This window comes from Anolis sagrei, chromosome 2 (assembly GCF_037176765.1).
Source record: "Anolis sagrei isolate rAnoSag1 chromosome 2, rAnoSag1.mat, whole genome shotgun sequence".
NCBI lineage: Eukaryota > Metazoa > Chordata > Lepidosauria > Squamata > Dactyloidae > Anolis > Anolis sagrei.
In genome coordinates this window covers 171,520,924-171,545,474 of record NC_090022.1, presented here as the reverse complement: position 1 = coordinate 171,545,474, position 24,551 = coordinate 171,520,924, and the positions used below count along the sequence as shown (strand labels likewise).

Below are 24,551 nucleotides of genomic sequence, written 5' to 3'. Positions count from 1 at the left end.
TGCAGTGTCAGTGGAGGGAGTGCCTTTGGAGATTTCCCAGCACTTGGAACTGTAACTTCTCAGTACTTGGAACTATAACTTGTTTGTGGAGGCTGGAGACTGTCTGTGTAAGTGGACACTTCCACCACATACACATTTTCCACTTTTATTATATGGATAGATAGATAGATAGATAGATAGATAGATAGATAGATAGATTTATTTCGTACCCTTTTACCCCGCCCTTCTCCCCCCCCCCCCAAGGGAGGACTCAGGGTGGCCTCACATAAGCACCGTATGATGCTATCAACATATAAATATTTATTTATTATTTTATTTACAGTATTTATATAGCGTCTTTCTCACCCCTGGGGGGACTCAAAGCGGTTTACGTATAAATAATGGCAAGATTCAATTCCTTACACTGGGCACCGATACGATGCCAATACAAACAATTACAATAGCAAAACCACAATCAAATACAAATCAACAAGCATCAACAAGCATTAAAACAATAAAACAGTCTCATCAGTCGAATGGCTGTTCCAGTCAATGTCCCTCTAAAATGCTACATACATCTACTGTCCGAAGGCCTGGTCCCAGAACCATGATTTTAATTTTTTTTTCTAAAAGCCAGGAGAGAGGGAGTGGATTTTACCTCATTTGGGAGTGTATTCCATAGGTGGGGGGCCACAGCCGAGAAGGCCCTGTCTCTCGTTCCTGTCAACAGCATTTGTGCTGTTGATGGGAACGAGAGCAATTACATTAAATTACATTAAAACATTAAAAACAATTCATTAAAACAATAGATTAGTCACACCACTTTAAAACCACATCCAAGTCTGGGGTTAATTCAATGTCGCAGTCTCCAAGTCTTCTTTCCAATGGCCACTATCGGTTAATCAAACGCCTGGTCCCAAAGCCAAGTCTTCAAGACAGGACGGAGGTGGCTAACCTGATGACCCTGAGGAGAGAGTTCCACAGATGGGGGGCCACTGCCGAGAAGGCCCTGTCTCTTGTCCCCACCAATTGGGTTTGCGGTGGAGGTGGGCGAGAGCAGGGCCTCTCCTGAAGATCTTAAACTTCGTGATGGTTCATAACAGGAGATACGTTCGGATAGGTAGTCTGGGCCAGAACCTTAGTATGACTCTATGGTGAACTTCTGCTGGAAGATGAAAATAGTATTGCACTGGAGAACCTTGATATTTCAAGACAAATGGTCTGTCAATGAATCTCTAGGTCATGTGGTGATATGTGAGTTACTGAGGACTATGCATTTGAACATTTACTTTGTAAAATTTAACTTTCTCGTCAACTTTTGTTATAGATGAACCAGACATGGACAATTCAAGTTGTCCATATAACTGGACCTGGATAGTAGAGACAGAACAAATGTTCACTTGCTTTGCCTGGGGAGACCCAGAGCCAACTGTTGAGTGCACCAAAAATGGCACCAGTTATACCCCTGGTATTCTTCAGATTGTTACCAAAGAATACGCTGGCATTTATCTCTGCACAGCCACAAACAAGCATGGCTCTAGCTCCAGGACTGTGAACATCCAAGTAGAATGTAAGTAAAGCAACTCTACATCCTAATTGAGTGGCTACATTTGGGCCAATTGTCATGATTGCCTGTTTTATGCTACTGAGCCAAGATCACTGATGGCATTTTGTGTTGTGCTTTCATCAGAGTACAGAGGTGCTTCTTATTTTTGCTATTTATTTATCGTGTCAGGAGCAAACCAAACAGTTGTATTGCATTTTTTAACAAACAAACATACAAACAAAACACAAAGTTTGCAGGCTTGGTAGTTGATTAAATGTCCTTTGACCAGTAGCTGGCCACTTGTAGTGCCTCTGGTGTTACTATAAAAAGGTCCTCCATTGTGCATGTAGCGGGGCTCAGGTTGCATTGCAGCAGGTGGTCTGTGGTTCGCTCTTCTCCACCCTCGCATGTCGTGGATTCCACTTTGTGGCCCCATTTCTTAAGGTTGGCTCTGCATCTCGTGGTGCCAGAGCGCAGTCTGTTCAGCGCCTTCCAAGTCGCCCAGTTTTCTTTGTACCTAGGAGGGAGTATCTCATTTGCTATCAGCCATTGATTGAGGTTCTGGGTTTGAGCCTGCCACTTTTGGACTCTCGCTTGCTGAGGTGTTCCAGCAAGTGTCTCTGTAGATCTTTAAAAAATATTTCTTGATTTAAGTCATTGACGTGCTGGCTGATACCCAAACAGGGGATGAGCTGGAGATGTCACTGCCTTGGTCTTTTCGCTATTGGTTACTACTTCCCGGCAAATGTCAGGTGGTGCAATGCTGGCTAAACAGTGTAATTTCTCCAGTGGTGTAGCGCGCATGTCTCATTAAGTGGTGTAATGTGGCATATCTCATTAAGAGCCACATCTACTGTTTTAGTGTGGTGAGATGTGTTCCACACTGGGCATGCATACTCAGCAGCAGAGTAGCATAGCACAAGGGCAGATGTCTTCATAGAATCATAGAATCAAAGAGTTGGAAGAGACCTCATGGGCCATCCAGTCCAACCCCCTGCCAAGAAGCAGGAATATTGCATTCAAATCACCCCTGTCAGATGGCCATCCAGCCTCTGTTTAAAAGCTTCCAAAGAAGGAGCCTCCACCACACTCTGGGGCAAAGAGTTCCACTGCTGAACAGCTCTCTCAGTCAGGACGTTCTTCCACGTGTTCAGATGGAATCTCCTCTTTTGTAGTTTGAAGCCATTGTTCCGCGTCCTAGTCTCCAGGGAAGCAGAAAACAAGCTTGCACCCTCCTCCCTGTGGCTTCCTCTCACATATTTATACATGTGAGAGGAAGCCACAGGGAGGAGGGAGCAAGCTTGTTTTCTGCTTCCCTGGAGACTAGGACGTGGAACAATGGCTTCAAACTACAAGAGAGGAGATTCCATCTGAACTGTATCTGTATTGCGGCCATGGCGAGGGCCTTACACTCGCCCCTCGCGTCTTCTGAGGCCAGAGGGCTTGTGGGGCGAGTGAGAAACGTCCCCTCCATGGCTGTGGCAAGGGCCTTACACTCGCCCCTCGCGTCCTCTGAGGCCAGAGGATGCATGGGGCGAGCAGGAAATGCCCCATCCATGGCTGTGGCTGTTTGGCTCGCACAGGAGCCGGCAGCCATTTTGGAGGGGGGCGGGCCCAACCCGGGCGGCTTCGTGACCCCCGGAAAATGGCCCAGTGACCCCCTTGGGGGTCGCAACCCCCAGGTTGAAAACCGCTGATTTAGAACTTCATAGGTTGGAAAGTTGGTGGGCTTCACATTGTCAAGCTACAGAAAACATAAAACTTCAACCACTGAGCCTTACTGTTATCTGCATCAACCAAGAGACCTATTCTTGGCCTTTGGTTCTCCAGAGCTTTTGGATATCACCTTTCAAAAGCCTCAGACACCATGGTGGCCAGTGTTGGTTTTGTAGTCCAACTATATCTGGAGAACTAAAAGTTGAGAATGGATTATCCTAGAATGCTCATCCTGTATCTGTCTTTACACTGAGGAACTCCTGATACATTTTCCCCTTAGGAAAACATTTTGTAGTCTTATGTCAGTATTTCTTTTGATGTTTCAGATAAGCCAGAAATGGACGAATCCAGCTGTCCAAGCAACTGGACTTTGGTGGAGGGGGAGCTACCTAACTTTGCCTGTACAGCTGAGGGGGTTCCAACTCCAGAGGTTGTATGTACCAAAGATGGCTTATCATATCATTTGACCCAAGGACAAGGGATCCCTGCTTACAGTGGAGTCTTCTGGTGTAATGCTACTAACAGACATGGGACTGTGACCAAGGCTGTCATTGTTGCAGTTGAAAGTGAGTATTGGTTATAATCCGGAGGAGCAACACTCTGAATCTGTCGAGCCCTCTTTCTGAAATAGTTTAAGGAATCATGTTAGGCTTTCACTGGTTAACACAAGCAATGGTTCTTGTTTTTGCCCATTGTACCCTTTTTTTGTCAAGTTGTTGTTGTGATGTGATTTCAAGTCATCTCTGACTTTTGGCAACACTATCAGTTTTTCTGGCAAAATGTATGCAGACATTTTCTATTGTCTCCTTCTTAGACTAAGAGGGAGTGACTTGTCCAGGATCACTCAGTTGGTTTCCAAGTTTGAGCAGGGATTGAAACCTAGTAAAACCATGAGACCAAACTAGTTTTCAAGATCTGACAGATTTTCTCACATTTTGAGGCACTTTGTGATAGTGATGTATGTGTGCTGAAGTTTTCCCCAAGGTTTGGTCACAACGTTTCTCCCAAATATTATACATCTTGATGCAGATCTGTGACATTTTCTCCTAAGATTTGCTGGGGTCTCAGTGGACTATGTCATCAGTATGTATCTACTATGGCAGTGGTTCTCAACCTTTCTAAAGCCGTGACCCCTAAATACAGTTCCTCATGTTATGGTGACTCGCAACCATAAAATTATTTTCATTATTTTCATTGCTACTTTAGAACTGTAAATTACAACAGCAAAACAGCAGAGAGGAAACAACCAGGCACATCTTAACACCTCTCAACATAAGATTTTCCCAGGCTCAGCCAGGCCTTCAAATGCTAATGAAGGTGGTCAGTTGAAACATTCACACCTAGCTCCAGCAGAGAAGAGCTCTTTGCCCCACCCCAGCCATTCCACAGATATATAAACCCATTGTCCTATTTCCGACAGACCTCACTACCTCTGAGGATGCTTGCCATAGATGCAGGCGAAACATCAGGAGAAATGCCTCTAGAACATGGCCCTATAGCCCGAAAAAACCCACAAGAACCTAACTGTAATTTTGCTACTGTTATAAATCATAACGTAAATATCTGATATGCAGGATGTATTTTTATTGTAACCTTATATAGAACCTAATTAAACCTTTATAGAACCTAATTAAAGTATAGTGGTTAATCCCAAAAACAATATGTTTGGGGAGTATGGACAATGGATGATGGGATTTGCAGTACCTTCAGCTCTGACTTCCACAGACCACTGAGACACCCCCCCCCCCCCCCCCAAATTACAGAACTGGACCAAACTTGGCAAGTTGCCTGAGGGCTGAGAAATGTGGTATATAAATAAAGTAAATAAAGTAAATAAAGTAAATAAATAAATGAAAGAACCCACATGACCAACAGAAAATACTGGAGGTCCCCAAACGAAGAGGAGGAGGAAGAAGAGCCCAGAGGAGAAGGGCGAGGACAAGCCTCGCTGCTCCTGCTGCCCCACGCTCCTCTCGTCGCTTTTTGAGACTTCCACCAGTGGTGGAGGCCTCGAATGGGGCAAGAAGAGGGTGGCCCCGGGGCCTAGCCACTATTTCAAGGAGTCAGAGGGGGCAACCTCATGACCCCTCTGAAATGGCCAGGCAACCCCTCTGGGGGTTGCGACCCCCAGGTTGAGAACGGCTGTACTATGGGGATATGCACTCTCCACCAGTTCCCATGGAGGTAAGATCAGCCCCCTCGCTGATGGTGTTCCGAAAAAGATTAAAAACCTGGATGTTCGAACAGGCATTTGGTTAATTCGGTGCAATGAATGTGATGATTAAAGGATTAGTAATATGGACGACGAAACTGGATCACGATTTTAGTCAGGAGATGCATTGGATTGTTATTGATGTGCCAATATTGTGTATTATGTTTTTATGGTTTTAAATTGTATACTGTTGACTGTTGTATTTTGTTGTAAACCGCGTTGAGTCGCCAGCTAGGCTGAGAAACAGCGGTATACAAGTACAGTAAATAAAATAAATAAATAAATAAATACACAATGGCCATTCAGGTGATATCACAGCAGAAGTGTTAATCTTGGGTATTAGGTCATTGCAGATGGTGAAAGAATATTCAAGCTCAATGACAACTGAAGAAGAAAACATCTCCAGGTGTAAGGTGGTCTTACATTTGTATAGATTCTTAACAGCATGCCCACAACTATGTGTTTGTGATGGAACACAGCCTCTTCAGTAAATCAGCTTTCTATGATACTGGTAGGTAGTTTGGTTTTGTTGTGTACCTTCAAACAATTTCCAAACGATGACAGCCCTAAGCTGAACCCACCACAGGGTTTTCTTGACAATATTTGTTTGGAGAGGGCTTGCCCTTGTCTTCCTTAGAGGTTAAGAGATGTTTACTTGCCCAATGTCACCCAGTAGGTTTCCAGGGCTGAACAGAGATATGCACCCTGGTCTCCAGAGGCCAGAAGCAACTTGTCTGAAGAACAAGTACTAGGGCTTTAATATCAATGCAAAACAAATGAAAACATTACTGTAGTGCAGTAATGTTTGTGCCCCCCCCCCAATTAAAGTACTCTTTAAGAGTTAAATTTGATATTGAGGACCAAAGGTCTAATGAAACAATGTGGCTGTGACTGCTATTCTGAAAGTTCATTGGGTATGGAGCCAGCTTGATTCCTTTTACTGAACAACTAGCCGTCCCCTGCCATGCATTGCTGTGGCCCAGTCTGTGTATATGTGTTTTGTATGTATATATTTGTATATGTGTGTGTATATATTTGTGTAGATGTGTATATATGTGTGTTTGCATATATGTGCATGTGTATGTGTGTGTGGTTTCGCACATGTGTTGTAATGTGGTGAGGTTTTTTTGTTTTGGGTTTTTTGGGGTTTTTTTAATTTTGCTTTTTTAGATGGCTCTTTGTCAGGAGGGCTTTGGTTATGTTTTCTTGCCCTGGTGAAGGGAATTGGACTGGATGGGCTTAAGGCAGCATTTCTCAACCTGGGGGTCGGGACCCTTGTGGAGGTCATAAAGGGCTGTCACAGGGGTCACCAAAACCATCAGAAAACAATGTTTTCTGTTGGTCATGGGGGTTCTGTATGGAAAGTTTGGCCCAGTTCTATCATTGGTGGGGTTCAGAATGCTCTTTGATTGTAGATGAACTATAAATCCCAGCAACTACAACTCCCGAATGTCAAGGTCTATTTTCCCCAAAGTCCATCTGTGTTCATATATGGGCATATGGAGTATCCATGCCAAGTTTGATCCAGATCCATCATTGTTTGAGTCCACAGTGCTCTCTGGGTGTAGGTAAACGATAACTCCAAAACTCAAGGTCAATGCCCACCAACACCTTCTAGTGCTTTCAGTTGGAAGGTCTGTGTGCCAAGTTTGGTTCAATTCTATTGTTAGTGGAGTTCAGAATGCTCTTTGATTGTAGGTGAACTATAAATCCCAGCAACTACAACTCCCAAATGACAAAATCTATTTTTTGACTAATAGTCACTCATTCGGTTGTTAGGTGTATGCTGTCCAAATTTGGTGTCAATTCGTCCAGTGGTTTTTGAGTTATGTTAATCCCACAAACGAACATTACATTTTTATTTATATAAATTAACTGTGTTTCAATAAATGTGTTTCAGCCAAACCCCAAATGGATGACTCCAACTGCCCAAGTAACCAGACCTGGCTAGAGGGGACCCTGCACTCACTGTCCTGTGAAGCCAATGGGACTCCTACCCCAGTGGTCTTCTGCACCAAAGAGGGAGCCACTGAAGAGTTGTACAGAGAGAGAAACATCAGCAGGAATGACTCTGGTATTTACCAGTGCAAAGCCACTAATGGTCATGGAACTGAGAAGAGGATGGTGAATGTGCAAGTGGAATGTGAGTTCTCATGATCCACACAAAGCCCCTTACTCAGGAAGGCCACTGCATTTGGGACTGAGTTGGGGGGGGGGGTGGCTGTACCTCTGAAACACCCCAAATTTTCCCATACTTGACTTGCTGCTAGGCAGGTTGCAGGCATGCCCACTAGGTGCCCTCCTTGATCAGTATGTCTCTTTAGTCTCCTCCTGACCTGCAAGAAATGAAAGAAGGAGGGATGAAAAGTCTAGGAGAATCGAGAATCTATGTCGAACCAAGAACCCCTTCAATGCTCAGCTCAAAACCACTGTCTTAGTGCAGAGATACTTACCTGACTGGCTCACAGTCACCAACTAGTAACCCTTGCCTGTTATGCATATCTGCTGCTGGCAAACACCTGGGGAGATCCTCCAGAAGAAAATGTAATCCGAGCCTGAAGCTGCTAAGGGAAGCGTGTTACTAAAAAACATTTGTATGAGCTTTTGAAATAGAAATAGAGCTCTTTACTGTGTCTCTTTTGTGTCTCCCCTCTGGGAACAAATGCTCACAATTGCCATCAAGTTGGTTTTAATTTATGGGCACCCTATGAAAAAAGAAACTTCCAAAATGCTCTATCATCAACAGCCCTGCTCCTGTCCTGCAGTCTCAAGGCATCCATAATTAAGTCTGTCCACCTCTAGTATGGCCTTCCTCTTTTCCTATTGTCTCTCACTACCATACATCTTTTCCAATGACTCACATCATCTCATAATATGTCCAAAATACAACAGTCTCAGAATAGTTATTCTGGAAGAATGACCAATAAACGGCTTCACATTTTGTTCTGAGCTAGCAAATTTTGACATGGCAATTGACAAGCTGGAATGTGTCCAGAGGAGGGCGACTAAAATGATCAAGGGTCTGGAGAACAAGCCCTATGAGGAGCGGCTTAGGGAACTGGGCATGTTTAGCCTGAAGAAGAGAAGGCTGAGAGGAGATATGATAGCCATGTATAAATATGTGAGAGGAAGCCACAGGGAGGAGGGAGCAAGCTTGTTTTCTGCTTCCTTGGAGACTAGGACGCGGAACATTGGCTTCAAACTACAAGAGAGGAGATTCCATCTGAACATGAGGAAGAACTTCCTAACTGTGAGAGCCGTTCAGCAGTGGAACTCTCTGCCCCGGAGTGTGGTGGAGGCTCCTTCTTTGGAAGCTTTTAAGCAGAGGCTGGATGGCCATTTGTCAGGGGTGATTTGAATGCAATTTTCCTGCTTCTTGGCAGGGGGTTGGACTGGATGGCCCATGAGGTCTCTTCCAACTCTTTGATTCTATGATTCTATGAATGTGTCAATTTGTGGTAGAGTTTGAAATCATGGGAATGAACAAAAAGAAAAAAAGAAGACTTGCATAATAGCTAGTGATATCATAAAGAAAGCATTCTTATCATTATGTCTCACTCGTGGATTCAGTCCAGACAGTCCAGACACCATTTTGGGGTGAGGGAAAGACATTGCCATCTGTAATCCACCACCACCACCACCACCATAGTTCTAATAATGAGGAGGGTCTTGTTGGGTTTCTTCAAATTATAAATGGAAAACACCCAAACAAATTTCTGATTATACCTTTCCATACCAGACCAGATGGAGACATTAGACACAACAAAAGGAAAGCCACAGAAGAACAAAGGAGGACGATGTGAGAGCAGGCTTTATCTGTTGTAATACCCTGGTTGTGGAAAACCCTCTTTTTGGATGCCAATTGGTACCAACACTAGTGTCATTCTGGTGCCAAGTAAAATCATTGGGTTTTGCTAGAGCTTTTGGGCCAAGTTGATCTCATCCAAAACTGGTTTTAAATTGATCCAACCGGTTTTGAACTGTTTTGTCAAAATGTTTAATAAGCCACAGGGAGGAGGGAGCAAGCTTGTTTTCTGCTTCCTTGGAGACTAGGACGCGGAACAATGGCTTCAAACTGCAAGAGAGGAGATTCCATCTGAACATGAGGAAGAACTTCCTGACTGTGAGAGCCGTTCAGCAGTGGAACTCTCTGCCCCGGAGTGTGGTGGAGGCTCCTTCTTTGGAAGCTTTTAAGCAGAGGCTGGATGGCCATTTGTCAGGGGTGATTTGAATGCAATATTCCTGCTTCTTGGCAGGGGGTTGGACTGGATGGCCCATGAGGTCTCTTCCAACTCTTTGATTCTATGATTCTATGATTCTAAGTTTTGAGACTAATTAGATTAGCTTTACTACTTTAAATAATTTACATCGCATGCCAAGCTGAGATCCTTGTCCAAAAAATTCAAAGAAGGGAAACTACCAATCTCTAATTTAATCTATTTTGATAATAATACAAAAGAAAACAGAGTGGCAAGGATCCTCGTCTTGCATTTTCTGCTGACTGAAGCCATCTCCTCTTCATCTTTTGTTTCCAGACAGGCCTATAATCTCCATTTTGGCTGTCAACGCTTCTTTGCCCATCAGAAGGGGAGAAAACTTCACCATTGCCTGCCATGCAGATGGTTACCCAGCTGCCAACTACACCTGGAAGGTACCTCAGGCCCCCAATCTCAACTATGTTGAAAACAACAGCACTCTGACTGTTGTCGGAGCACATAGACAAAATAGTGGTGTGTACAAGTGCACAGCGAGCAACAAACATGGACAGCAGCACAGTCAGGTGGAAATCCATGTGGAAGGTAAGGTCACAAAGGGAACCATGTTTGGAAATTTATTTATTTATTTATTTATTTATTTGCGGCATTTATATGCCACCCTTCTCACCCTGAAGGGGACTCAGTTCGGCTTACAAGATATATATTCATACAATATATCATATTATTAGCATAGCACAATATCAGTATTATATGTTATTATATTGTACTATACCATTATATTGTAATATCCTGACTTTTAGAAAGCTGGTGAAATCTTGGCTTTGGAATTTAGCATTTGATGAGTGAGTCAATAACTCTTGACCACACGGACGGATGGTGATGAATTGTGATTTCATTCTGATGACTTGGCCTTATGTAATTATATGGTTCTTTTTTAACGTATTTTATGTATTAGTGTATTATGAGGTGTGATGTTTTTATACTATTGTTTATGAATCTTTTGTTGTGAACCGGCCTGAGTCCCTCTTCAGAGGTCGAGAAGACCAGGTTATAAAAGCTCTAAATAAATAAGTAAATAAATCTATATATAAAAATGTCGTCGTCGTCGTGAGTGGCTTAAAAACGAAAAAAATACAGGACCAAATATCACCAAATTTGGCCTCGAAATGCCTCATACCCCAAGGTATGACCAACAATCATAAAAATTAAAAGAAACCACCAAAACAAACTAACAAATTCTAAAAAAAGGAGAGGACAACACGGCGCATGCGCACAGGGGTGGGGAGGGTGCATGCGCGCAGGAGAGCTCCTCCATCGTCTCTCTCTCTCACCTCAGCTAAACAGTCCTCCTTGCTCTGGCTACTTGCTTTCCCCACCCCAATTGGCTTCTCCTCATCGCCGAAAGAAGCAGCAGCCGGCAGGGAAGGGAGATAGGGAGGGAGGCAGGGAGAAGCCCCGCTGCTCAGAGGGAGGGAGGGAAGGAGGGAGCCCCACAGGGGGCTGCTGTGCTACTGGCAGTGAGGGCAGACCTCCATGTACATTGCTGGCAGCTCCAACAGTGCAGGAGGAAGTCGGTTTGGGGAGAAGTGGGCCCTGAGCAGCTGCACCATATTGAGCACTCCCACTCCCTTGGCTGGTAAAGGTGTGTGTCCATGTGCCTGATACAGATTATTATGAAGCTGATGCTGGCCATGTGTCAGGAGTGGTTTGGTTGTGCTTCTCCCACATGGCAGAAGGGGCTGGACTGGATGGCCTTTGGAGGTCTCTTTCTACCCTACTACTCTATTATTAACCAAAGTCCGAATGGCCATCTGTCAGGAGTGCTTTGGTTGTGCTTCTCCTATAAGGTAGAAGGGGCTGGACTAGATGGCCCTTGGAGGTCTTTCCCTCCCTTCCCATCCCATCACTTTCTCTTCTGGGCTTGGTGTCACCGCCAAAGGGATCCGTGCTTGGTACAGAGACAAGAAGGTGAGCAGGCCACTGAAGCCCCACAGGGAGAGAGAAAATGACTGAGGGAGAAAGGAAATCCTTCCAGCAGCAGCAGCAGCAGGAGGAGGATGAGCCTGGCAGGTCAAGGCCACCCCTGAGCATCAACAGCGTGCCTCAGGAGTGGAGTGCATGTTGGTGGGGGCAACTTTACAGCCCTTGAGGCCTTTTACGAAGGGAAAGGAAGAGACACCCCTGTAGAATTACAGGCAGTCTTCAACCAACAAACAAGATCCATTTTCTAGGTTTTCTCTTTGGTTGCATTTCTATCTAAGGCCCCTTCCACATACCTGATTAAAACCCCACATTGTAAAGAAGTTGATTATAAATTGTATGACTTTAACTGTATTTGTGTTTAGATTGGCTGCACTAATGCTGGAGCGGCCTAGCTGAGAGGAGTGCGTTACCATGGAGACGATGCTGTAGAGAAGTGGGAGGAGCTTAGAGGGGAGAGTTTGAAAAACGACAGTTTAAGTTCAGTCAGAGTTAGAGTTTAGGTTCAGAGGGTGAACAGTCAGAGTTAGGGTTTAGGGTTAGAGGAGTGAGCAGTCAGGAGTTAAGATTGGAGGGTGAGGAATTGGTAGAGGAAAGATTAGGAGGTTATAGCTGTAAAAGAGTGAATTGTGAAGCAAAGTTTCGAGGCTTTGGAAAGCCAGATTAAGCTACTGGAAGTTTCTTAGCCAGAGAGTCTGATAAGGGAAACATAACCAGTATTCCGTTAGTCTAAAGAAAGGCTAAAGAATAAGCTTATTAAGTATCTGATCAAGGGAGGATCAGATAAGGGAGACATCCCTGTATTGGAACTTTGTTCTGTAATAAGTGCTTCACCTCAGGAAGATACTGTATAACCTGAAAAAGTGTAACATTCAACTAACCAAGAATTATTCTGAGTTCTATAAGAAAAGTTACAACCTGCAACCACACGCTTTGTGCTCAATAAACTTGTTCTCTTTTGTTTGAAGACTGCCTCATCTCCATTAATTCTGTGTCCAGTGTGCCATATCTCCCAATAATACCTCACATCACACATTGATGGCACCATTAAGAGTAATAAATAATAAATCGTCCCTCCTCTCTCCTAATTCGTTACAAATTAACACCTTTCATATGGAATATATGGCAGTGTAGACTCAGATAAACCAGGGCCCTTCCACACAGCCCTATAACCAAAATATCTAGGCACAATAACCCACAACATCTACTTTCAACTGGGTTTTCAGAGAGCCCTTCCACACAGCCCTCTATCCCAGAATATCAAGGCAGAACATCCCACATTATCTGAGTGTGGACTCAGAAAAACCAGCTCAAAGCAGATATTGTGGGATTTCCTACCTTGATATTCTGGGATAGAGGGCTGTGTGGAAGAAAGGAAAGAAAGAGGTAGAGAAGGAAAAAAAGCAGAGAAAGGAAGAAAAACAGACAAGGAAGGAAGGAAGGAAAAAAGGGAGGGAAATTTGGCCACAGCAACACGTGGCGGGTACAGCTAGTAAATAAATAAATGTTTAATCCACTTTACAAAACTATTCCCAGTTCTTATGTACAGATTCCTTACTTAAGCCAGACAGCAGTTAACAATACTCTGTGTTCTCTTCCTCCATTACAGATCACTGGCTATATATTATTGTCGTCATAGCAATTGCTGGTGCCACCATGTTGGTCCTGGGAGGAATGGCCGGGGTCATTTACTACCTGAAGTCTACAGCCTGCAAAAAAGGAGAGTACAATGTGCGTGACGCAGAGAACTCAACTGAGGCCACTTGTCTAAATCGTGAAAGGCCTTGTGATGTTGACATCTACGGTATACAGCTCACCAGGACCTGAAAAAAAACAAACCTGAGCTGGTATCCCTAGGCCTTGCCGGCCTAGAGACAGATACCACCTCTGCTTCTGAAAGATGGATGTTTGGACCATGCAGTCTTCTGTTTAACTGTGGAATTTGTTAGCAGCCGATTCATAGGCTTAGGATACAGGGCAGACTTTTATGGCTACAGCTTTGAGTACTAGCCAGACCTTTACACAACACTTGCTCGGATGAGTCTCAAAGTCTCTCTTTTTGTCCAGGCTCCATGTTGCTTCTTCAGTTGGAACAGCAAAAATGTTGCACTTGGGCAGCGTAGTAGTATTTTGATGAAGATTCAATTTATACCTGTTAATGTCCAATTAGAACCATTGCAGCTTCACTCGACGTTTGCTTTCAAAAATCCCAGTTGACTGGTGCCTTGCCAAAGTCGGAAGTATCAACTTTGGGACACAGAATTGTGTGTAAGGAGCAGAATTTCCTGCTAAGATCAGACAAAGAATGTAATTTTAAAAACTGAATGGCAAGGAACTTTAAGAGAATGTTTTGAACTGATGGTTACTCATAGAGTAACTCTGAGAATTGGTCAACTGGATCAAGATACCATGGAGATATACTTAAAGTGGATTTGTGCAATTTTGTTCCATTTTGGTTTAACTGTGGTGCTAACTGAATTACACTACATGAAATTAAGTTTGCTGTTCTCTAAAATATGGCACAATGAACAGCCAAGCCAAACTATATGAATCCTGCGTAAACAGAGTTTTCCATTCATTTACTGTATATTCTGGCATATAAGACTACTTTTTAACCTAAGAAAATCTTCTCAAAAGTCAGGGGTCGTCTTATATGCGGGGGTCGTGTTATCATCATTTCATCATCATTTAATAACTTATTAATCGCCCTCCATCCGAGAATGCTCTAGAGGATTTACAGCTAAATTATAAAAGATAAAATACATACATACAGGAATTAAAAATTATCAGAGATCGAATGCTCTAGTAAAAAGCCAGGTCTTAAGTGCGAGAGTAAAAGGCCCTAACTCACGCATGGCTCTCATGTAGGGCAGCAAGGAATTCCACAAGGCAGGGGCAGAAATAGAAAAAGCCCTGCGTCTGGTCCTTTCCAAGTGCACTTCTCTAGGACCCTGTATATAGAGTAAGTCACGTTGGGCTGGTCGTTGCAAGCTCCGATGATGGGAGAAGGAGAGGCGGTCCCTAAGGTACGATGGACCCTGGCCATAAAGAGTTTTAAAGGTCAGAACTAGCATCTTATACAGGCCACGGTACTCAGTTGGAAGCCAATGTAAATGTTGCAGTACTGGTGTTATATGGCATTTCATGGGTGTTTTTGTGAGTAACCTGGCTGCCACATTCTGAACAATACGAAGCTTTCGGGTCGTAGACATCGGAAGGCCCACATACAGGGCGTTGCAATAGTCCAATAGTCCAGCCTAGACGTGACCGTGGCATGGATGACAGTTGCCAGAGCCTCGTCGGATAGGTAGGGTGCCAGTTGCCTCGCTTGTCGTAGATGGAAAAAGGCCTGTTTGCTGGCAGCAGCGACCTGAGCTTCCATTGTCAGCTGTGAATCCAGGATGACACCTAAGCTCTTAACAGTGGTCGATGGAGATAGGGCGGCACCATCGAAGGTGGTTAATGGAGGAGTCAGACCTGCCGGGCGGCCATGCCAGAGAATCTCCGTCTTCGCTGGGTTCACCTTCAGTCTGCTAGCACGTAGCCAGTTTGACAGAGCTTCCAGACATCGGGTGAAATTGTCTGGAATTGACGTTGCTACAGGCTCCAGGCGCAGAAGGAGTTGGGTATCATCTGCATATTGGTAGTAATCCAGGCCAAAACTCCGAGCCAAACTAGCAAGGGGTCTAACGTAGATGTTGAAGAGAAGAGGAGAGAGAATTGCACCTTGGGGGACCCCACATAGGAGGGGGGATCTATCGGAGACTTGATCCATATACTCCATGCGTTGACTCCGGTTCCGGAGAAATGAGTTGAACCAATTGAGGGCCTGACCACAAACTCCGGACATGGCAAGACGGTGAATCATTAGATCGCAGTCGACAGTGTCAAACGCTGTGGTAAGGTCGAGAAGTACACAGGAGTTGTCTTATACGCTGGAATAGCCTTATGCATGGGAGTCGTCTTATATTCGGGAGTAGTCTTATACGCGGGAGTAGTCTTATAGAGCGGGTGCTGAAACTTCCAATTTGGATTGGAGAATCAAAAATGGCAGTGGCCGCATCCCTGCCGTATGCAACGACTGTATGAAAGCATTACGAGTTTCGTTGACTTAATGTGGTCCTGATGGTGAGGTAAAGGGGCGCCTCACCAGGAAGGTGTAAGTGAAGGGCAGAGCAAGCTGCAGGCACCCGGGGTAAGGAAAAAAGGTATAGAGTGACTCTAGGCCCAGAAAAACACACCTCTTTTACCTGTCTGGCCTACCTTTGTTATCCTATTACCGTACCTCCTCCTCTGCCTCTCAGATCTTGCTCCTGAAGACTGCAGTGAAGTGGCGCAGGTGCGCATGTGAGAGATCTGAGAGGCAGAGAAGGAGGTACAGTAAAAGGAAAATTACCATATTGAAATCAAATCTGATGCTTTTAAAAATTTTATTTGATGTGTGTTGGAAGAGGGGTAGTCTTATACGGCCATTTATATCCCAAACTCTATATTTTAACTGGAAAAGTTGGGGGTCGTCTTATATGCCCAGTCGTCTTATATGGTGGAATATATGGTAGTTTGGTTTGCCTGTGAGGTCCAAAGTTGACTTGTGTCCAACATTTTATGTTTGTTTCCCCCATCCTACCCCTAGTACCTTAGCATGCTTAAGGAAGCACTTGTACATTTCGTGAATCTGCCAAAATAGTATCTTTTTAAAGGTAAAGTTAGATGAGGAGGAGGAGAAATCAAAGATTTCATCCGGATCAAAAAAAATCTGAGAACTTTGGGAACCAAGCAACTTTTCTAAATAAAATGGAAAGCAATGGAATTGAAGCAAAAGCAGGCAGGGGATGCATCCTCAGCACACATAAATCTTTCATCAAAACGGTTTTCATCAAAGCAAACCCATTTTGAAATTTCCACAACTTCTCAGCCCATAGCATTAGAGAAGAAGGATACATTTGTTCTGAGCACACTGGGTACATAGAGAACACTCCCACAGGTCTGTAGAGATGTCAACAGTTCAAAATGAAGTTCAACAGTGACAAATGCAGGATATTCCACTTTGGCAGGAAAAACGAAATGCAAAGATACAAAATGGGGGACGCCTGGCTCGAGAGCAGTACGTGTGAAAAAGATCTTGGAGTCCTCGTGGACAACAAGTTAAACATGAGCCAACAATGTGTTGTGGCAGCAAAAAAAGCCAATGGGATTTTGGCCTGCATCAATAGGAGCATAGTGTCTAGGTCCAGGGAAGTAATGCTACCCCTCTATTCTGCTTTGGTTAGACCACACCTGGAATATTGTGTCCAATTTTGGGCACCACAATTCAAGAGAGATATTGACAAGCTGGAATGTGTCCAGAGGAGGGCGACTAAAATGATCAAGGGTCTGGAGAACAAGCCCTATGAGGAGCGGCTTAAGGAGCTGGGCATGTTTAGCCTGAAGAAGAGAAGGCTGAGAGGAGATATAAAAGCCATGTATAAATATGTGAGAGGAAGCCACAGGGAGGAGGGAGCAAGCTTGTTTTCTGCTTCCTTGGAGACTAGGATGCGGAACAATGGCTTCAAACTACAAGGGAGGAGATTCCATCTGAACATGAGGAAGAACTTCCTGACTGTGAGAGCCGTTCAGCAGTGGAACTGCCCCGGAGTGTGGTGAAGGCTCCTTCTTTGGAAGCTTTTAAACAGAGGCTGGATGACCATCTGTCAGGGGTGATTTGAATGCAATATTCCTGCTTCTTGGCAGGGGGTTGGACTGGATGGCCCATGAGGTCTCTTCCAACTCTTTGATTCTATGATTCTATGTTTTACATTGACTACTTAGGCTACTTAGTCCCCAAACAGACATAGCATGTGTCCCTATGTGGACATACACATATAAACACACAACATTTTTTGGGGGGGGCGGAGTTTCACCTCGTAGGATGATATCAGCTCACTGTGGAATGGCAGTGAGAATCTATAAACATAATGAAGAGATTAAGATTATTCTTTTTTCAAAACATAGAGTTGAAAGAGGCTCCATGGGCCATTAAGTCCAATCTTCTGCTTAATATTCTCTTCAGATAAACAAATGTTGTCCAAACTCCATCCCTTTAGGTGCTTTGGACTTCAACTCCCAGAAGTCTCAGCTATTTTGAATAATAATTGGTAATTCTGGGGAATGAAGTCTACGGCCCTTTCTACACTGCCATATAAAATCCAGATTATCTGCTTTGATCTGGATTATATGGCAGTGTAAACTCATATAACCTGGTTCAAAGCAGTTCCCAACCTTTTTTGACCAGGGACCACTCTCCAACATTAGTACCAAAAGGGTTACAAATCAGTTTTTGGCTAACTTTAGATTTGGTTTGGTTATTTGGGGTGCTGATTCAGAAAATTGCATTGGATAGACCACATCAGCTCTAGTTTCTGATACAGAACATATGCCATCCAGTAGTTGCCATCTGCTTGCCCTCAAAAAAACATATTTAATACTCTAGAGCTGATGTGGTAGTAGTAATCTTTCATGGGTAGTCAGCCTCTTCCCTCCCGACATCCCTTTGGCCTCAGCACTATAAGAGGGTTTTGCAATACCAGTTACTCTTGTTGGTTTTGAGGCAACGATGTAGTAATGGTGAGGCAGTGGACCATATTTTGGTTCTTGCGGACCACTGGTGGCCAACGGACCACAGGTTGGGAACCACTTATCTAGATTATCTGATTTCATAATTTGGATTATATGGCAGTGTAGAATCACAGAATCATAGAAACATAGAATCATAGAATCATAGAATCATAGAATCAAAGAGTTGGAAGAGACCTCATGGGCCATCCAGTCAGGAAGTTCTTCCAACATAGAGTTGGAAGAGACCTCATGGGCCATCCAATCCAACCCCCCCTGCCAAGAAGCAGCAATATTGCATTCAAAGCACCCCTGACAGATGGCCATCCAGCCTCTGTTTAAAAGCTTCCAAAGAAGGAGCCTCCACCACACTCAGGGGCAGAGAGTTCCACTGCTGAACGGCTCTCACAGTCAGGAAGTTCTTCCTAATGTTCAGATGGAATCTTCTTTCTTGTAGTTTGAAGCCATTGTTCCGTGTCCTAGTCTCCAGGGAAGCAGAAAACAAGCTTGCTCCCTCCTCCCCGTGGCTTCCTCTCACATATTTATACATGGCTATCATATCTCCTCTCAGCCTTCTCTTCTTCAGGCTAAACATGCTCAGCTCTTTAAGCCGCTCTTCATAGGGCTTGTTCTCCAGACCCTTGATCATTTTAGTCGCCCTCCTCTGGACACATTCCACTAGACAAATTCATAAAAGGCCAAGTTTTCCAATACACCTTAGCCACAATAGTCAAAATTAACCAGAAAATAGATTTTTTTTTACTTCTAAATATAAAATACAATTGGGGCACTTGGTTTCTTTTGGGAGAAAAGGGAGATGTAGCATGACTTAATGAAATATATTTGAACAAGCCATGCCATCAATTTTCTGCCCCAATTTCTCCAGTCCTCACCACCGAAGAAATGCTCTGTATTTGGTAACCTATATTTCACAAGTAAAAATTCACTCCATCACCCAAATCTAATAAAATGTTCACTGTATTGTCGAAGGCTTTCATGGCCGGAATCACTGGGTTGTTGTAGGTATCCTCACTACCTCTGAGGATGCTTGCCATAGATGCAGGCGAAATGTCAGGAGAGAATGCCTCTAGACCATGGCCATACAGCCCGAAAAAACCTACAACAACCCAAAATGTTCACTTTTGGGAAGTATGTGCAGAAAAAAAATGCTAGCAGCGATCTAACAGGAATATAAACAGACACTTTCGTCAATGGCTGGATATTGTCAGACTATGTACAATGTGAGAAATGTTGACAAAATTATGCATATCTTTTTAAAAAATACATTAAAAGAATGGGTTTGGGTGTATTAAAACATCTGCACAGAAACAGCATGGATTTAGAGGCAAGAAAAGAAGGAAGAAACGGACTTAACCGATTCACACCTCACTGGACTAGCTAGATCTTGGTCTTCTCCAGCAAGGCAGTTTCTGAAGTCCATATTGATATCGAACTGCTTTTAGGAGGGTCTCCCCAGCCGAGGAGACCCCTGAGGACCACACCAAAGAGAGTCCCTGAACCTTAGTGAGGCCAGCGAAGCCAATTTCAGCGATTAAAATATTAAAAATAATAAATCCTCACCAAAGCGGAAGAAGTTCAGTGACCGAGGTGTTTTATTAGCGATTCAGCTGCAATCGGATGCAAAAGTAGGGATAATTCCTCTACAAGCATGACCCTAAAGGATTTTGCAGGCATTTTTATAGAGAAAGTATAGCAAAACCTTTTGAATTTCCCGCCCGCCCCTCTCTGCCCAGCTTCGCGCAGATTGGTTGACAGCTGAACAGCTGGGAGGAGGCTTGGCGGCCCGCCTTGCTTCTGGGCCAATCAGCGACTTTCTCCGCCTCTGTGTCCAATTCTGGGCACCACAATTCAAGAGAGATATTGACAAGCTGGAATGTGTCCAGAGGAGGGCGACTAAAATGATCAAGGGTCTGGAGAACAAGCCCTATGAGGAGCGGCTTAGGGAACTGGGCATGTTTAGCCTGAAGAAGAGAAGGCTGAGAGGAGATATGATAGCCATGTATAAATATGTGAGAGGAAGCCACAGGGAGGAGGGAGCAAGCTTGTTTTCTGCTTCCTTGGAGACTAGGACGCGGAACATTGGCTTCAAACTACAAGAGAGGAGATTCCATCTGAACATGAGGAAGAACTTCCTAACTGTGAGAGCCGTTCAGCAGTGGAACTCTCTGCCCCGGAGTGTGGTGGAGGCTCCTTCTTTGGAAGCTTTTAAGCAGAGGCTGGATGGCCATCTGTCAGGGGTGATTTGAATGCAATATTCCTGCTTCTTGGCAGGGGGTTGGACTGGATGGCCCATGAGGTCTCTTCCAACTCTTTGATTCTATGATTCTATGATTCTAGAGAGCCAATCGGCACACTTCTCTCGCTTCCGAAGATGGATGAATCAGGAGCGAGAAGGCAGGACGATCGCAAACAATGGGGGAAATGATAGGATTATAGATTGCCAGCCAGTTGGAATGTGAGGCTTTGTTTTGGCTGGCAAGGTGTGATCTCCATAAACAAAGGTTTTCCTGTCCATGATGGGTTTTGGGGGAAGAAACAAACAGGGTCAGGCTGCGGACCTCGGGGGGATCAACGCTGCCCTTTGTAATTTCAATCATTTTTATCCAAAGTCTCATAGACTTCCTCATCTCGCCAGACATGCTCAGAAAACGAGATAAAGAAATCAATGGCTATTGTTCATGCAGATGAGTTAATCAAAAGATAAGTTTCGAGGGAGGCAGGGGTTCTCCCTCGAGCGGTTCAACAATCCTTGGTCTTCTTTTTAGGGAAAAGGTCAAAGGGGAAAGCGGGAAATGGACGACATTTCATGCATTATTTCCTTATACAAAGTTCATATAAAAATAATCCCATACCCACCCCACACCTTTATCATTTTATTAAAATTGATTTTTATTAAAAAGAACTAGAAATCCCAAGCTCCTGGTGAAGTTCGCGGAAGCGGAGGTGGCCTGCAGCTCAGGCCAAGCTGCAGAAAGTCATTTTTCCCTGGCAGAAGTTTGTAGAGAATCACGAAGAGTCGGAGACTACTGAACGAATGAACAACAACAACAAAATTATTATTATTATTATTAAATTTATTTCTTACTTGACTCTCCTAGTGGCACGAGATAGGTTACAACATTGCTGCAAACACGTAATCATCTTAACAATACAATAAGCCTTTATTGGCATAACATGGCAGAGAGTATAAAAACATAGTACACGTAATAAAAAGGGCTTCTCGTTTGCTACACATTCAGTTTGCAGACTTCATTCAGGAATCTTGCCACTGAAAGGCAGCAGCTAAAGTCCTGGCAATTTAAAAGCAAAATCACTTTGTCAGAATCGCTGCGGTTCTTCAGTGAATCTATGGCTTGTGTTAGCAGGCTGGATCTTAGCTCCTGGTAGAGTGGACAGTGCAGGAGAATATGCGGTATGGAGTCTAGCTGTCCTGTGCTGCAGAGGCAGACCCTCTTGTCACTCGGGAGGCCGTTGAGTCTTCCTCTATGGAGCGGCGATGGCATGATGTTAAATCTAGCCAGCATGTAGGCTCTTCTGTAAGAGGGGTTGGTGAGCTCTGAGATGTAAAAGGCTGGATTTCCCTGTGTGTATTAACTATAACCAAGTTAATAGGTGAGCAGGATTTGTTTGCCAAGCTCAACAATTGGTTGTGGTCCCTTTCTAGCAGCCTCCTTTTGATGAGGGTAAAAATCTCGGAAAAAGATAGTAGGGTCAAGAAATCACTGTCATAGCCCAATTCCCCGATCTTTGCTAGGACAGTTGAGCACCATTTGGAGTGGTGGAGTTCGCTCAAGGTGAGTTGAGTCAGAGAGTCGCTGGGACTTTGATAGTGTATAGATAGCCAAAATTTAATGACGGTTAGCCAGATAGTAGCCTCAATAGAATATTGCCCAGATTCAAGACAAAGAACTGCATACGGCACACAGTTGGGGGCACCATATAGTTTGTGGAGGAATTTCGAATGAAAAGATCTGATGGCGCTGTTATAGGGGGTTAGCCAGATGGGTGCTCCATAGAGAAGTTGTGACATCGCCTTTGCTTTGAAGACTTGCAGAGCTAGGGGGATATTTTGGTTACCCCTGGAGTGGAAGAACCTCCTGGTCGCACTGCCACTCTATTTGGCCCGGGCCAGTGTATATTTTAAGTGGGTGGACCATGACAAGTTGTTGCTAAACCAGAGACCTAGGTATTTGAAATGTTTTACTTGCTCAATATAATGCTCGCTTCGGCAGCACATATACTAAAATTGGCACGCAATCATCTAAAAACATTCTATAAAATCCACATGTTAAAACATATTTCTACAAAATACATATTAAAATACATAGAACAAAGATTAAACATAAGACACAAGTTTACAAATTATGATTAAAACTGGCTGCTGAAAGAAATAAGTCTTCAAATGTGTTTTACATTCTGACAGCTCATTTAGACTCCGGGGCACGTTGTGGAGGAAGAAGAAACCCTTCATCTTATTGAACTGGGTCTGCAACAAAGAAAAACTGAATAGGGATAAAAAATGAGTACTTTACTGGTGACCTACTGCTTTCTTGCCTGCAGCCTTAGCTGTGTTCTTTCATCCTAAGTCTGGGGAGGATGGGATGCATCAAGAGCTAAATGCTATATGCCTTTTCCGGAAAGCATCATTGGCAAGAAAAACATGGAGAAACTTTGCGTTGTTGTCAGAAATCACAGTGAACAGCATCTTTATTTTGTGTTTATAAAAAAACAGGGGATAGGAAAACATTTCGAAAGCACATATTTAAATGTTATTGAAAGAACCTGAGCTTGTCAAAATATGAAACATAACACAGAAGAAATGATCACAGAAATGTTTTAGAAATTAAATCTATGCCCCGAGGCAGATATTGTGGGTTATTCTGCCTTGATATTCTGGGTTATATGGCTGTGTGGAAGGGCCCTGAGTTTCCCCATTAGCATTTCCCCTTAGTTTCCCCATTCCACACCTGGAATATTGTGTCCAATTCTGGGCACCACAATTCAAGAGAGATATTGACAAGCTGGAATGTGTCCAGAGGAGGGCGACTAAAATGATCAAGGGTCTGGAGAACAACCCCTATGAGGAGTGGCTTAAGGAGCTGGGCATGTTTAGACTGAAGAAGAGAAGGCTGAGAGGAGATATGATAGCCATGTATAAATATGTGAGAAGAAGCCACAGGGAGGAGGGAGCAAGCTTGTTTTCTGCTTCCCTGGAGACTAGGACGTGGAACAATGGCTTCAAACTACAAGAAAGGAAATTCCATCTGAACATGAGGAAGAACTTCCTGACTGTGAGAACCGTTCAGCAGTGGAACTCTCTGCCCCGGAGTGTGGTGGAGGCTCCTTCTTTGGAAGCTTTTAAACAGGGGCTGGATGGCCATCTGTCAGGGGTGATTTGAGTGCAATGTTCCTGCTTCTTGGCAGGGGGTTGGACTGGATGGCCCATGAGGTCTCTTCCAACTCTTTGATTCTATGATTCTATGATGTTCCAGCCTCTGTCTATCAACCAAGATCGTGACAGGAACCTAAATGGTGAAATATAATTCAACAAAAATGGTTAGCCTAAACAAGCCTTGTTCATTATTCTCACATTTTCCCCGTTCATACTAGGGGTGTATGGAATCTATATAAATAAAAATGTAATGTTCGTTTGTGATACCATCAGAACTCAAAAATCACTGGACGAATTGACACCAAATTTGGACAGAAGACACCTAACAACCCAATGTATGTCCTTCACACACAAAAATATTGATTTTGTCATTTGGAAGTTGCTGGGATTTATAGTTCACCTATAATCAAAGAGCATTCTGAACCCCACCAACAATAGAATTGAACCAAACTTGGCGCACTACAATTCTCTCATGACCAACAGAAAATACTGGAAGGGTTTGGTGGGCAGTGTCCTTTGGTTTTGAAGTTGTAGTGAAATGGCAGGGAGAAGGTTTCAGGAAAAGAGACAAAGAGAGTTCCCGAGGTCTGAGAAAAAAGCAGTTTTATTTCCAGCTGGGACTCTGTAGTGGAGCTGTGTCCAAAAGCACCAGAGCCCCTGATAAAGGTGTTGACTACCTTTTATACCCTTCAAATGCAGGCAAAAAAATAAACATGCTTCTACATACATTGACATCATTCTCTGCGTCACTTTAGCATCATAGGAATATCAAATTCTATCTTTCAACATGCAAAAGACATGTCTCTGTATTTTTCTAGGAGCAGCATACAGCTTACAGATTACATTCATCAATCAAGGGGCCTACTTTGACCTGTCATGAGGGAGAGATAGGCTCCT

At 43.8% G+C, this 24,551-nt stretch overlaps 1 protein-coding gene across 1 annotated transcript in view; it reads left to right on the top strand.

The window, feature by feature from the left end:
* Positions 1-14,228, top strand: part of ICAM5 (intercellular adhesion molecule 5) — a 52,766-nt gene extending 38,538 nt beyond the window's left edge. Inside the window, exons 8-12 of the mRNA XM_060763321.2 lie at positions 1,307-1,549; positions 3,568-3,807; positions 7,354-7,596; positions 9,989-10,252; positions 13,260-14,228. Coding sequence (XP_060619304.2) covers positions 1,307-1,549; positions 3,568-3,807; positions 7,354-7,596; positions 9,989-10,252; positions 13,260-13,477 — 1,208 coding nt within the window. The 3' untranslated portion in view covers positions 13,478-14,228. The remainder of the gene's footprint in view (positions 1-1,306; positions 1,550-3,567; positions 3,808-7,353; positions 7,597-9,988; positions 10,253-13,259) is intronic.
* Positions 14,229-24,551: the final 10,323 nt, after the last annotated feature.